Source organism: Limulus polyphemus, unplaced genomic scaffold (assembly GCF_000517525.1).
Source record: "Limulus polyphemus unplaced genomic scaffold, Limulus_polyphemus-2.1.2 Scaffold1777, whole genome shotgun sequence".
NCBI lineage: Eukaryota > Metazoa > Arthropoda > Merostomata > Xiphosura > Limulidae > Limulus > Limulus polyphemus.
This window is the reverse complement of record NW_013667387.1, coordinates 13,627-27,082: the sequence shown is the minus strand read 5'-3', so window position 1 is coordinate 27,082 and position 13,456 is coordinate 13,627. Positions and strand designations below refer to the sequence as shown.

The following is a 13,456-nucleotide window of genomic DNA, read 5'->3' as shown; positions in this document are numbered from 1 at the left end:
GTTTTTCTTCATTACCCACTCAAGCCGTCTCCAGCCATTATTAGTCTCAAAGTGGGTTCCTCGTCATCGAACTCTTAAATGAATATTTGTTTTTTTGGGGGGGAGGGGGGTAAAACTTTATATTTTATCTGTTATTTTCTCTATCGAGTACTAACTGTAGTGAAATCAACAATGTCGGGTAAAATGAAGATGTGTATAACATGAAATAAATCTAAATTACAATCTTTAGCCACAGCTTAGTGGTCATAGAATGACTTTTTTTTCAAGAACAAACATTTAGCTCATAGCTTCATCATCTCTCATCTTTTCACCGATTTAAGATCTGTTTACAGTTTTGGACTCAGGAGATCAAACCCTTTTGATTGGTGTATTTGACCATGCCCAAGATCTTGTAGATTAATTTACTCTAATCCTGCCAAAAAGAATTTCAATTTCAGGGTAGGCTGGTAAAGATCCTGATGAGTAATAAAATAAAATCAGGTATACACTTGATCCATGCTTGGTATTGTTGACACACAAAAATATAGCTAATAAAAAGGAAAAAAAATGTCTCAGATTAATTTACTCTAATCCTGCCTACAATAATTTCAAGTGCTGTGGCTATTGAGTATTCTCTCCTGTTTCTTTCAGCAATGACTGCATATTACAACAAATAGTTACTTATTTATTCTTGTAGCATCAGCTTTTCACATCTTGTTTTATTTTAATTTTTATTTAATTGCTTTGCAGCTGTACTTAGACCATCTTAGAGTACTCTAAAATCATTTATCAGAACAGGATAGCTTTGGAAACAAGAAATCTCATTACAGTCATGCTACTCAATGTGCTGTGCTAGGATATTAACTATTATGAGAAATTTTTCTATTTAATTTTTCTTTCATTTAAGTTTTCTTATCTAACTGATGAAGTTCTTATATTTTCATTTCTGTTACTTTCATAACATCAAATAAAAAAAATATGCATAAAAAAACAAGAAATTCAATACTTACTTCAGGCACAAGCCTTTTGTCTTTGATGAGTTAGGCACTCTAAACCTAAATTTTTGTGACTGTTTGTTACCCTCAAAATTATGCATTTTAAACACAAAAAGATATCATACACTAAAACAGAATGTCTTAAAACTGATTTTACTGGCTTTCTAACTAAGCTATAAATGGGTTAAATAATTCTATAAGCTGCGCAAACTGAACACCACGATGGCAGACAACGAAACTAAAGGCTAAGTATCTAATTACAATCACAGAAACGAAATAACCTATTAAAAGAATCTTCTAAAGAAAAAAGCTGTTCTTTCTATTGGTTGTAAATAATTCATTAGCAACATCAGAGAGAATTATTAACAATTTTTGAAAGACAATGGTACAGGAGGGTATGTTTGAGGGTTTGAATTTTTTTTTATACCTCAGTAAAGCAAGAAGATTTAGAGGTTCTAACTTTGTTTTCTGACTTCTCAGCATGTATAATATGTAACTGGTTTAATCCTATATCTTGTGATAATTAAGAAAAGTAATACACATTTTAAACCATAGTTATTTATTATTGCAAAAACATATTTTGCTGCATGTTTTGGCCACATTTATTGATTCCATTAAAACTATCTTAAACATGTGGCTCTAGATAGATAATATGATGCAATAATCATCAATAAAGCTATTAAGAAAGTAACTCGTAAAGTGAATTTGTCTGATCTCACAACATTTTCAGCTGTTAAAGTTATTTGCCCACCTTTTTTCCCTAAGATGTCAAACCAAATAGGAAAACTTTGTAATCTTTCTTCATTGAAAGATAACTAACAGCTTTGAACAAAATTGAATTTATAAAATAAATTGTCAATTAAACAGTCTGTAGGTCAAACAATTCATAAACTAAAATTTCATTTCAACAAACACAAACTTTCGATGATGAGGAACCCACTTTGAGACTAATAATGGCTGGAGACGGCTTAAATGGGTAATGAAGAAAAACTTTAATTTAAGTTTAACATGACAGCAAATGTACAACGTTTCGACAAGGTTTTGTCATCATCAGGTACACAAACTTGCCATAAAAAATAAAAATTGTACTTTTTAAGGTATAAAAGGTGTACTATTAACTTAAACACCATATCCTATGGGATGAGACTGAATTAATTTATTTCCCAAGTAATTACACTGCAGTGAATGTAAGAGTATCATTGAAAGTAATTAAACACAAAACTATTTCTTTAATCAAAGACAAAGGTCCAGAAATTTCAGTCTCCAACTGTAATTAGATTAGCAATATGTATATAAATATTTAATAACAATATATTTTGTGTATTGTTTTATATTTATGTCGAATATATACCTTATGTATAATGTAAATATATGTACACACACACACATTTATTGGAACAGGTTTTTAAATGTAGTATATTTACTGTTGTTTGTTTTCATTCTGTGTTATGATGGCCAAAACATATAGCAAAATGTCTTTGTTGTTCCGATAGTAAATAATTGCAATTTAAATGATGTGTTACTTTTTTTAATCTATAGTATGTGTTTGTAATGTAGTTGAGCACTCAAAAAATCATATAACAGTAGAAAGAAAATCTAAAATGGACAGTTCAGAGTGCAAGTACATCACATGACACAGACAAGTCAAGTTTAAGATTTTTTGAATATTTTCATTTTGAAATTAAAAAATTTAAACTTGTACTATATAAAGATTTGAATCACAAAATATATTTTAATGTTAAGTTCATGAGCATACATTCATGATAAATAGTTTAGCTAAATTTTGAATGAAACTTTCTAAGAAAGTTATTATATGCCCTTTGACCCCCCCCCCCTGTATGCATAGGATTATAGGGACCACATTCTTTGCATTGTCATACACAACTTGCCCTTATTTTAACCTAGTAGATTAAACCTTCTGCTTCCGTCATAATAATCTGATTAACACATTCCTTAACCCTATCAAAACAATCTGCATCCATTGTTAGTAGGTTATGTAACTCTTGTGAAATTTATTTCCAAAAATGAAACTAATGCATGACATTTTTTTTAATTTGACAAGAACTTTCTTAAAAGTGTGTAGTTTCAAAAAATAAAATATTTAATTTTGATTTTTTTTCTACTACTTCTCATAAAAATTCATTATTTAATGTAATGCTTGGAGACAACTTGAATGGGTAATGAAGAAAAACTTTAATATAAGTTTAACATAACAGGTACCAGATGATGACAAAACCTTGTTGAAACATTGTACATTTGCTGTTGTGTTAAACTTGTATTAAAGTTTTCTTCATTACACATTCAAGCCGTCTCCAAGCATTATTAGTCTCAAAGTGGGTTCCTCATCATTGAATTATTTAATGTAGTTATTTGCACTCTCTCTGAATAGTTCACCTGCAAGGTGATTTTCATATTAAGTATCTCACTTACGTATAATCTCTAGAACCTCCTAAATGAATATCAAAAGTTTTTTAAGGGAGATTTTTATATTTTATTTTCCATTGTCAGGGTTTTAAATATGAGTAGGCAGTGGATTCTTTTACAGTTGGTATCTGTGACTTGTTGGTGATAAATTCATACAGTAAATGACAAGCACAGAATCTACTTGTTTTAAATTAATATATTTCAAAACAAGTAAAATGTAAGTACAATAATTCTTTACACTCTAGGAAACCACAGTTTTGTCTAAAACTCTAAATAATTCCCCTTTTTCATAAAAATTCCTCTCAGGCTGATTCAATTAATTTAGAATCCAATTGACAACACGAATTGTTTTTCTTTTTCTTCTTTTCTCACAATACGAATCAGTGAATAATTCACTTGTGTTACTCCATGGTTCCCAGTCGTATCCTGAATTTAAATAATTATTTCTTTTTGTCAACTTTAGAACACCCTTTGACATGACAAATTATTCTCCTTATCTCTATTAAACTGTGAAACTCATTCACTGTAAAATATTGCCCATTACAGCTAATCACTCACATGCCAGCTAACGTCACAGTTTCTAACTTTTTTCTGACTGAACTTGCACTCACTTGGTCGCCTATATTTATACGTTGTTCACTGAGGCCTCAAACTTTCTCTAAACTACATGATGCATTGATTTAACAATTCTCAGTTAAACTAACAAGAAAAATACTGAAGTATTGAGTAACGTGACATTAACAATATTAGTAAAGCCTAGACAACGATGTAATTTCAAACACAACATACGACTTGTACAGAGTTATGTAATGAAATTTTGTCACAACTAACACTTTTAAAATAGTCCATCTTCAACACTCTTGTCTTCAAAACTAAACAATCATTAAATATTAAGCCACAAGATAAACTAAATAATAACACAATAAACAGTCTTGTATATCTGACGATAAGCCCCTTTTCAAGAAAAAGTATTTACAATATTTTGCTACACTATATACACAGACTGTTCTTAGTTCATATACTAAGTCTTCTCATATAATCTATACCAACATTTACAGTTCATTTGTCGGTCTCTCCTCACATAGGGCCTCCAGTAGGGTTTCACTTTGACAGATCCCTTGTCTTCATCTTGATCTTGTGTTGCTTGGGTTCTGTCTGTCCTGATCTATCTGTATACTGACACAGTAGATCTTGTACCTCTTTCCTCTTCTTGCCAGTCAGTTTTTCGCTTATGTTGATGTCCTTGTACATCCCAGTGGTCTTAGGCCTAGTAGGTCTTTATCTTCTATAACAAAGTCACTGTCTTCAGATTCTGTTTCTATAACAGCCATACCTCACATGTACGTTTGTACCTCAGTAGCTGCACTCGTAAGGTTGTCCCTCTTGAAATACCTGTTCAACAGATTGGCATGAGAGAACTTGGTCGTCTCATCCAATTTCACCTCATTGTGCATTCTGTTGACCAGTTACTGTACTGCAAAAGGTCCTTTCCACTTCCAATTGAATTTGTTGTTAGATGTGGGTAGCAGAACTAAAACCTTCTGTCCAACCTTGAAACGTCGACCCTTGGCCTTCTTGTTATAGAAGTGCTTCTGACTATCTCTAATGGGTCTGGCTTCCCCAGTAGAACTGCTTTGATAGTTCTGGTTCAATACTCTTTTCATTTTGTGTTTTGCTCCACTTTCTCTCAGGCACTGCTTTGAAGTTTCTGCAGAGAAGGGTCTTTCTTCTGCACATACTTAAGCTCCCATGGAATTATATTCAGGATGTCACTTTTTGAGACTTAAAGAGGCTTGATATCTTGCTTGTTCTTTTTTCCCTTGACTCTTGTGGTGACTGTAGATGCCACATCAGTCTTCTTTCTGTCTAATTCCTCCAAATTTCTACCATCTGGTATGTTTCCATCAACATACAGTGCAATGAAATGTTTAGAATTATGAAATAGAAATATGTATATACCTTTTATCTCTTCATTGAATAATCTTAAAATATCTTCTTTGGGTCTTATGCATAATTTCACATCTTTACCTTTTCACTTATACTTTATTTTTAATGTTTGATTTTTCTTTCCTGTTCTTTATCTAAGATTATTTATGTTGACACATGTCAACGGGTGGCATGGGCAATATATCATTATCATTATAAGAGACAGTTTAGCCTCCGGCAAAGTATTTTGCGCTCGCCTAGTTAGGAAAGACTTGAGTGAGGCGAAGCTCAGAATACTATTAAAAATCATTATATTTTTCAAATATGAATTTTAAAACAAATAATACACAATTAACTAAAATATAAAAGTCAGACCTAAATACAATTTAACTGTCTCTCTAACTATAACATATTTAGGTAAGAAACAACCATAAATGCTATTGTGTATCAAGCAGCCAACAATATTACAAGCAGTTACATCTACCCAATGATGACAACTGCTTGCCAACTTCAAAATAACTATTGGTGGATTATAGTGTAAAATGAGCTTTTCCTAATGATTATAAATGTGTGTCAATAAGTACATGTGGTTTATAAATATCAAGGCTAAATATAGACGGTGGGTGTGGCACCTGTTAAAGGTTGGTAAAATTTATTACTTGTTTCGATTTAGCCAAAGAACTATGAATCTTGTGTGTCAACAGAAGAAGTAAACGTACTTATTGTATAGACATACATCAACAAGACGAGCGTTATCTGATTCAAGATAGAGAGTCCAAAAGTTGAGATTTTCATAGCTTGTGGGTCACGTGACAACAAAATTGATGTTTAAGTGTTGTTGTTTTTCAAGATTTCTTTTGAAACAAAGGAATTAAAACTTAGATGACATAAAACTTCGAATTATAATGTTAATTTCATTGACATATGTGAATAGTAAAAATGTTTAATTAAATTTGGAATGTAACTTGGTAACATGTGCAGAAAGGAATTTAAAAATGTGTCATCCTTAAAGGGTTAAAGTTGGGTTTGACTTCATCAAATTTCAGTCACATCAATTATATAAAGTATGCTGTTAGGATATTCATCACATCTTGATAGGTGAGTCTAGACACTAAAAATGACTGGAAATATTTTTTTCATGGGAGTAGTCAAAGATTTCTTGGGACTTTACCAACACTTTAATTTTAAGCTTCTAACATTGGAGTGAAGCTGCCCTTTTTACTTATGGTTACCATGCTCCATATTAAAGTGAAATGTCATGAAAATTATCTCTTTGCCACCAAGCTGGGTCCATCCACCTTTAAGTGCAAAATCACACCACTTAATTAAAAAGATTATAGAAAATAAACATGTATTTCTTTATTCCACATATTTTTTATAATACTTCAGAGTTGAAATTTATTCAATAATTTTGTATATCACAATGTAAAAAAAAGTCAGATTCTGATTTTGGGTTAATTTCAGCATGCTCTGAATGATAAAATTAGTGTTTGTGAACCTCCTCATTTTTTTCTGACCAAGCTCCTGCAATTTATGGAAATCAAGTCATGAATTTCACTGGTACAATAATACATGTGGTAACTCGGAGATTTTTTAACGTATCCTCTCAAGGCTGGTAAGATTTTGTTAAAGATTATAAGTATCTTGTACACAAAGAATGACGTTATTATAATTGTTTTTACTAAAAAATGTGTTACTTTTCTATTGTAGTTACTTGCACTCAAACTATTAACAAATAAAGTACACGGTGATTTTCATTTTAAGTATAAAAATACTTTTCTTCGTCTTATAGTTTTCATGTTTCATTTGCAAATCTCTAGAACCTCCTAAAAGGATATCAAAAGTTTTTTAAGGTAAATTTGTATATTTTATTTTTCATTTTCTCTACCATATTACTAAATCTAGCTATAATAATCAACATAAAATGCAATGAAATAATTAAAATTAGGAAATAGGTAAAAAAACACATACCTTTTCATTTTTTGTGGAATATCTTTAAAGATTTTCCTTTTGTTAAATTCATAATTTCAGGATTTTTCCTTTTCACAGATAGTTAATTTTTAATGTTTTATTTTTCCTTTCTTGTTCTTTACCACTTCCTATTCATCTCAACACAAGTCAACAGTGCCTTTGGAGGCATATTACAGTTTCTTTGGGAGACATGTGCAACACTTTGGTAAAACTTTTTGTTCAGTGCATAATATTGTAAGCCTTCAGAATGGACACAAAGTATGTTGTATGTTTAAAAAATGTTTCAACCTTTTAATTATGCATTTTAAAACATAACTAATATATAATTATCTAAAATATAACAGTAAGATTTAAATACAATTTAAACTATATCTCTAACTACAACATATTTATGTAAGAAACAACTATAAATGCTATAGTCAATCAAGCAGCCAACAATACTACAGTCAGTTACATGTACTTTCGTGATGACAACTGCATACCAATTTCAAAATAACCATTGTTAGTTTATAGTGTAAAAGAATCTATCTAATGGCTATACACATGTGTATGTAACATATACATGTATGCTACAAAGCTCAAACCAATCTGTTGAAGGTGGGCATGGCAGCTATCAGGGGTTGAAAAAATTTACTACTTGATTCAACTGTATTAATTCTGAGAACTTTGAAATGAACTAGTCAAAAGGTTATGTAAGCATCTTATTGTATAGAAGTACCTCTATTACCATTTTATAATTGAAGATACAGATAACCCAAGGAGAGAATGTTTGTAGCTCGTTGGTCATGTGACAATACACCTGAAGTTTAAGTTGTTTTTAAAAGTTTATTTTGAAATAAATGACCTGGATAAAATAAAACTTTGAATCATAACATACATTATAATGTTAATTCCATTCACATACATTGATAGTAAAGGTGTTTAATTAAATTTTCAGTGTAACACATTGACTTGTACAGAAAAGTGTTTAAAGGGGCTCTTGTTGCAAAAGGGTTAATTTGGTGCTTATAGCTCCTTGGGAAGAAAGTCATAATAGTTTAAACAAAATGGCACCAGTTTGAGCAATTTGAACCTTGTGATTTCAATACTAGTTTAATGCATCCAATGTTAACCAATTAAAGTTTCTTAACCTTAGTTGTCATCATGTGATGTAATTGCTTATATTTCAGCTTTGAGAACTCATAGGCTAGTGATCTATGCATCTGGTAAAAGCTTTTCTCTGATTTTTTCGACCATTTAAGGCACCTTGGCTTCCTGTTCAACAGAGAATCTTGTTGAGATCAGAAAAAAAAAGTGATAAAAGCTTAGCTTGGTGATATGCTGGAAAAAGAAAAAAATGTTTGTTAACAATTTCTGCCACAATTACAATGTTTGACAAATTGATACAAAGACAACACTTGTAGTTTTATAAAATAAAAACTTTATAGGAAAGCTTTACAAGAATGTGGGAAGACATAAGAATCTGTAATTGAAATTTACAACAAAATTTAAACATTTAAAAAAACAGTCATAAAGAAATATTTTCCAATTTCTAAAACTAAAAATTTGTACAAATACAAAATATTTATATAAGATATTGTATTTTACAGAAACTAAATAATCTACTGAAAGATGATCCCAAGTTTCAAACAATTTCATCCAGTAGTTTTTGTTTGTTTTTTGAAACACAGTAAACCAAGCCATTCAACAAGTGCATTTAATCAACACACATGACAATTTATGAATTACACATGTAAAACCACCTCCACCAAATGTTAATTTACAAGCATAATAACTTGCATTTCCAGTCATGTAACAGATCATCATATACCTGCTTGCATAAAAACTGAGAATGGAGAATGACATTACATTGGTATTATTTTTTAAAGCTAAGATATTACACATTCCAATTATTTTGTGTGGTGTATTTTAAAACGTGCAAGAAACTTGAAAACTTTCATATGATAACTTATTATACAATGGCAGTACCTAACAGGAATTAATATTTGAGGATTTAATGTTTTTGTCAAGTTCATTGTACTGTAAATTGTAAATGGTGTTTATGAATGTGGTTACATTGTCAGAAAATAATTTTTTAACGTGAATGTTACTGAGAATTACAGGTTTGCTATAATGCTAAAGTCCTGTATCATAGGTGGTAAATGATTAAAGAGTATAATGCACACTCACTTAAAAATCATTTAGCAGTATCAGTTATTTATCATTGTAGAAATATCATTTTTTAAATGAAACCCTGCTACTTGAGACTTTATTACCTATATTATTTTGAAGTAAACATAAATGTTATTATCTTTTATAATACAGAATTTGAGAGGTGTTAAAGAACATCACTCACCAAAAGCAAACTAGCAGATTGATTGAAGTTTTAAATAAAATATACTCTCCAACATGATAAATATTTACAGCCTTTAAATAAAAATCTAAATATTTAAGATTTTATTACGGAAACTCAACATTAAGATGAAAATTATCTAGAGGTGCATTCCAAAGCATAGATAGTTAGAAGATTGAGCTAGATGGTGTTGTTAGTCTGTATAACTGTACCTCCCCTCTTTCTTGGTTATCCTCAGCTTTGTACAATTGTTAACATATAGTTTATGTGAAAGTTAATTCACTTTCTTTTTGTGGTGCACACACAAAATGCTTCTGAGTTTGTTATTGTTGCCATAGTTTTTGGTTTTCCAACAGTATTTGATTTGTATTTTACCCTTCCCCCATTATTTGTTATTAAGACATTAGTTCTATAAGCTACATTAAAAAGTAAAAATCATACCTACTTAACCACCATTTCAGATATGGAGTTTTTAGAAGTTTTAACTGAAGGTCTGGACAGAGTTCTTATGGTTCGAGGTGGAGGTCGTGAAGTCATTACCATCTACTCTTGAATGCTGCAAAATAGTTCTATTAAGTTCAAAGCTTGACAGAACCAGGCCAGCTTGTTTTATGAATAGGATGAGGTTAACCCAAAACTGGCTTTTAAAATACAAAATCTTTATTTTATTTTTAACTAAATGTTTTAAATGTTTTTACAACCTATTTATGTGGTCTGTAGCAACAGAAACTTGTGCTTTAAATTAACACCGTTGTTTTCTTCATTCATGAAATATATTAGTTATATAATTCTGCAGCAATGTTAGCCACATTAAACATCACAAACTATTTTTAGACATAATTTTGTAGTCATTTAGGGACTTCTTAATTATTTATTTTTAAAAGTTTATTCTTAAATTATTTATTCTCTGTTTCTCATCTTTTTATGCATTTACTTTTTCTTTGTGTTTCGTAATCATTCAAATTTCAGTGTCTTTGCTTTTCTTTTGTGTGACGTATTTATTATTTCATTTAGTTTATAAACTTATAGAAAAACAAATCTTTATGTTTTTACTGTAGAGATAGTCTCCAATCTTACACATTTATTGAATGTGTATGCCAGTTTCCTGTGCAGATTTTGCTATAACATTTACTGCATAACTACTTTTTAAACTTTCTAAAACAGGATACAAAACACTGTGCAAACTATAGCCAGAATTATATTTTTAGGCTATAATTTATGTGTGATGAGTACACTAATAAAGTTTTAAAGAACACATTTGCTAGATATTGTTATATTTTCAAAATAGTAAATATCGTTTTATTAAAATCTAATTTCATATATATATGAAAATAGGTGAATCTAATTTATTAATTACTTTAGGAGGATGAACAGTCACAATACTAATCCCATTTGCTGATGCTTGAAACTGTTTCCGAAATTATATTGGTATTGAAGTATGAAGAAGTCATATTTATTTGAATGATCATTTGTGAAGTCACTTAAGTTATGAGTTTCTTGTAGTAATAAAGAATATGCCTTAGTTCAAAAGGAGCTTGAAATGAATTATATATTTCTAAATTGAATAGTAAGTTTACATCTCTCATTTTATTGAGACTTAAGCTATTTACAAGAGAAATGATAAGATAAAAAAATTCCTCCATGTCTCTGGTAAACTTTGTTCAAAATATTTGCTCATTATTATAAGCACTGTTTTTGTTGTAATTTTCATAGAAGTAATGCAAATTAACCTCTTTTATATTCTTGAAAAATCTAAAATTTTGGCACAAGTGTAATAAACATGCCAAACGTTTTATAGTAATATATTTAGAAACTGAGTAAAAGTTAGCTATTCATGTGCTATTAAAATATGATCTGCCTAGAGCAGTGTTTCCCAAATATATTTCCAGGGGGTTACAAGCTGTCTGTGCTGAGTCTCTTTGTTGTGCACCTTTGTTATGAACTGTACCAACAGACATCAATAACTTTTTTGTATAGATTATGGGGGTCATGACGACCAAAGCCCAGACGCAGGAGTCAGCTGGCAAATTTGTCTGAGAAACACTGGCTGAGGGCAATGACAAGATTTTTCACAACAAATGCTATCAACTACAAATTTTATCTTCTGCTATTAATCATATGCTGTTTGATTCTTTAACATTCTGAATAGAAGTAGGAATCCTATTAATGATATGCATGTTTAAATGACTCTAACCATGTGAACTAGTAACTCTGCTTTTTATAAAAGTTTAAAGAGATGGTAGAATTAGTGTAAGAGAAAGAGAAATACATATTGAATGATTTCTGCCAGACTTTCTTTGTTGTTGAAGGTATTGTTTGATTGTTCTAGAGCTAAGCCACATTGGGCTATCTGCTCTGTTCACTTTAAGGAATTGAACCTCAGATTTTAGCATTGTGCTGTTGGAGGATTTCTTGGAGGTCATTTGGACAAAGCATTTACTATCTATTTCTCTTTCCCTTACAGCAGCTATAACCATTTTATTCAGGTTTTATCATGGTGTTACATTAGTTAGTGTGTGAGTGAGTGCATGCATGTGCCTGAGAAAGAGAGAGAGCATACCTGAGTGGAAAACAATGTTAGGTATGTAAAGCGAAACGTTGAGTGTCCAATTAAAGAAAAACAACAGTTTGGTGTTATAAGGTCATTTATTTCTAGTATTAAAATGTCTTTTATACACCAATATGCACTACAGAAATTAAATAATGTTAGGTATGAGTAATTACTGCATTACCTTTAGTGCAAAATGTAAGAAACAGTAAATAGCTATCAAATATTGTGATCTGAAATGTTTAACCAAATACACTAATGTATGAAACAAATTGGATGTTCAGTGGTTAGAAAGATATATTTTAAATACTTTCTTCATTTGTTATTTATTTTAGTAGAGTATACAGTATTATCATTAATATGAACTTTGTTTATAGTCAGTTAATTGTTAGCAAATTGCAAACATTTCAAAGTAGACAATGGAACCAAAATACTGCACAAAAATTAGATGAGAATATGAGTTTTTTTTTTTTTTTAAGAATGATCTGAGTTTATACAAATGGTTTCATTAAAAATGTAAACTGTTCAAACCTAACTTTTGTGCCAATTTAGTTAATTATCATCATTATGTAATTATCTGCCAGTGATAAGTATGCTTGCTTTTCTGGTACAAATTTTGATTGAAATTAGTCAATCTGTTTGTACACTTGTTTTGTATTGGATGCATTAAGAGAAGAGGCAATGGTTGAAATTTTTATGTTGTATTGCTGCTCTTTCTAAAATTTATGACATCATGTTTAAAACTAGCAATCAAAAAACATAACACATGATTACACAGGCAATTGACACTTTATATACATTTGCTTTTCTAGAAGAACATCCACATGAAAATACCATGAGAAGAGATGCTATATTTGCAAGTGTGAATGAGTTTAACTGTTAGTAATTTTCCTATTAAAGTAAAACAGATCACAACAGACCATACAAATTTTCAAAACTGTTTTATTATTCCAAAAACACTAAACAAATGCTTTGTCAGTTTATAAATTACTTTTATGCATGAAGTAGTTTTTGAATAGTACAGCATTGTTGATTTCAGGTCTACTTTATAGCATGGAATAGTTCTGAATAGTGCAACAATGCCAATTTCAGGTCTGCTTTTTACCTATTTATGAGGTGTCTTAGTTTTCTGGATTATCCATTTGGAAGTTTCTCATAAAGTGAAACAAGCTTTAAGCTATATTTGACATGAGGTTTATTCAATTTACACAAAAATACTAGAATACTGTTTAACAAATTGAAATTTTGACAGAGCAAAGACATTATTTGAAATCAAACTAT

General features: G+C 30.2%; 1 protein-coding gene across 2 annotated transcripts in view; it reads left to right on the top strand.

Moving 5' to 3' along the window:
- LOC106464908 (solute carrier family 12 member 6-like) overlaps positions 1-12,869 on the top strand; it is a 216,691-nt gene extending 203,822 nt beyond the window's left edge. For both annotated transcript variants that reach the window (XM_013925080.2, XM_022392719.1), the window contains one exon: positions 10,089-12,869. In XM_013925080.2, coding sequence (XP_013780534.1) covers positions 10,089-10,180 — 92 coding nt within the window. In that variant the 3' untranslated portion in view covers positions 10,181-12,869. The remainder of the gene's footprint in view (positions 1-10,088) is intronic.
- Positions 12,870-13,456: the final 587 nt, after the last annotated feature.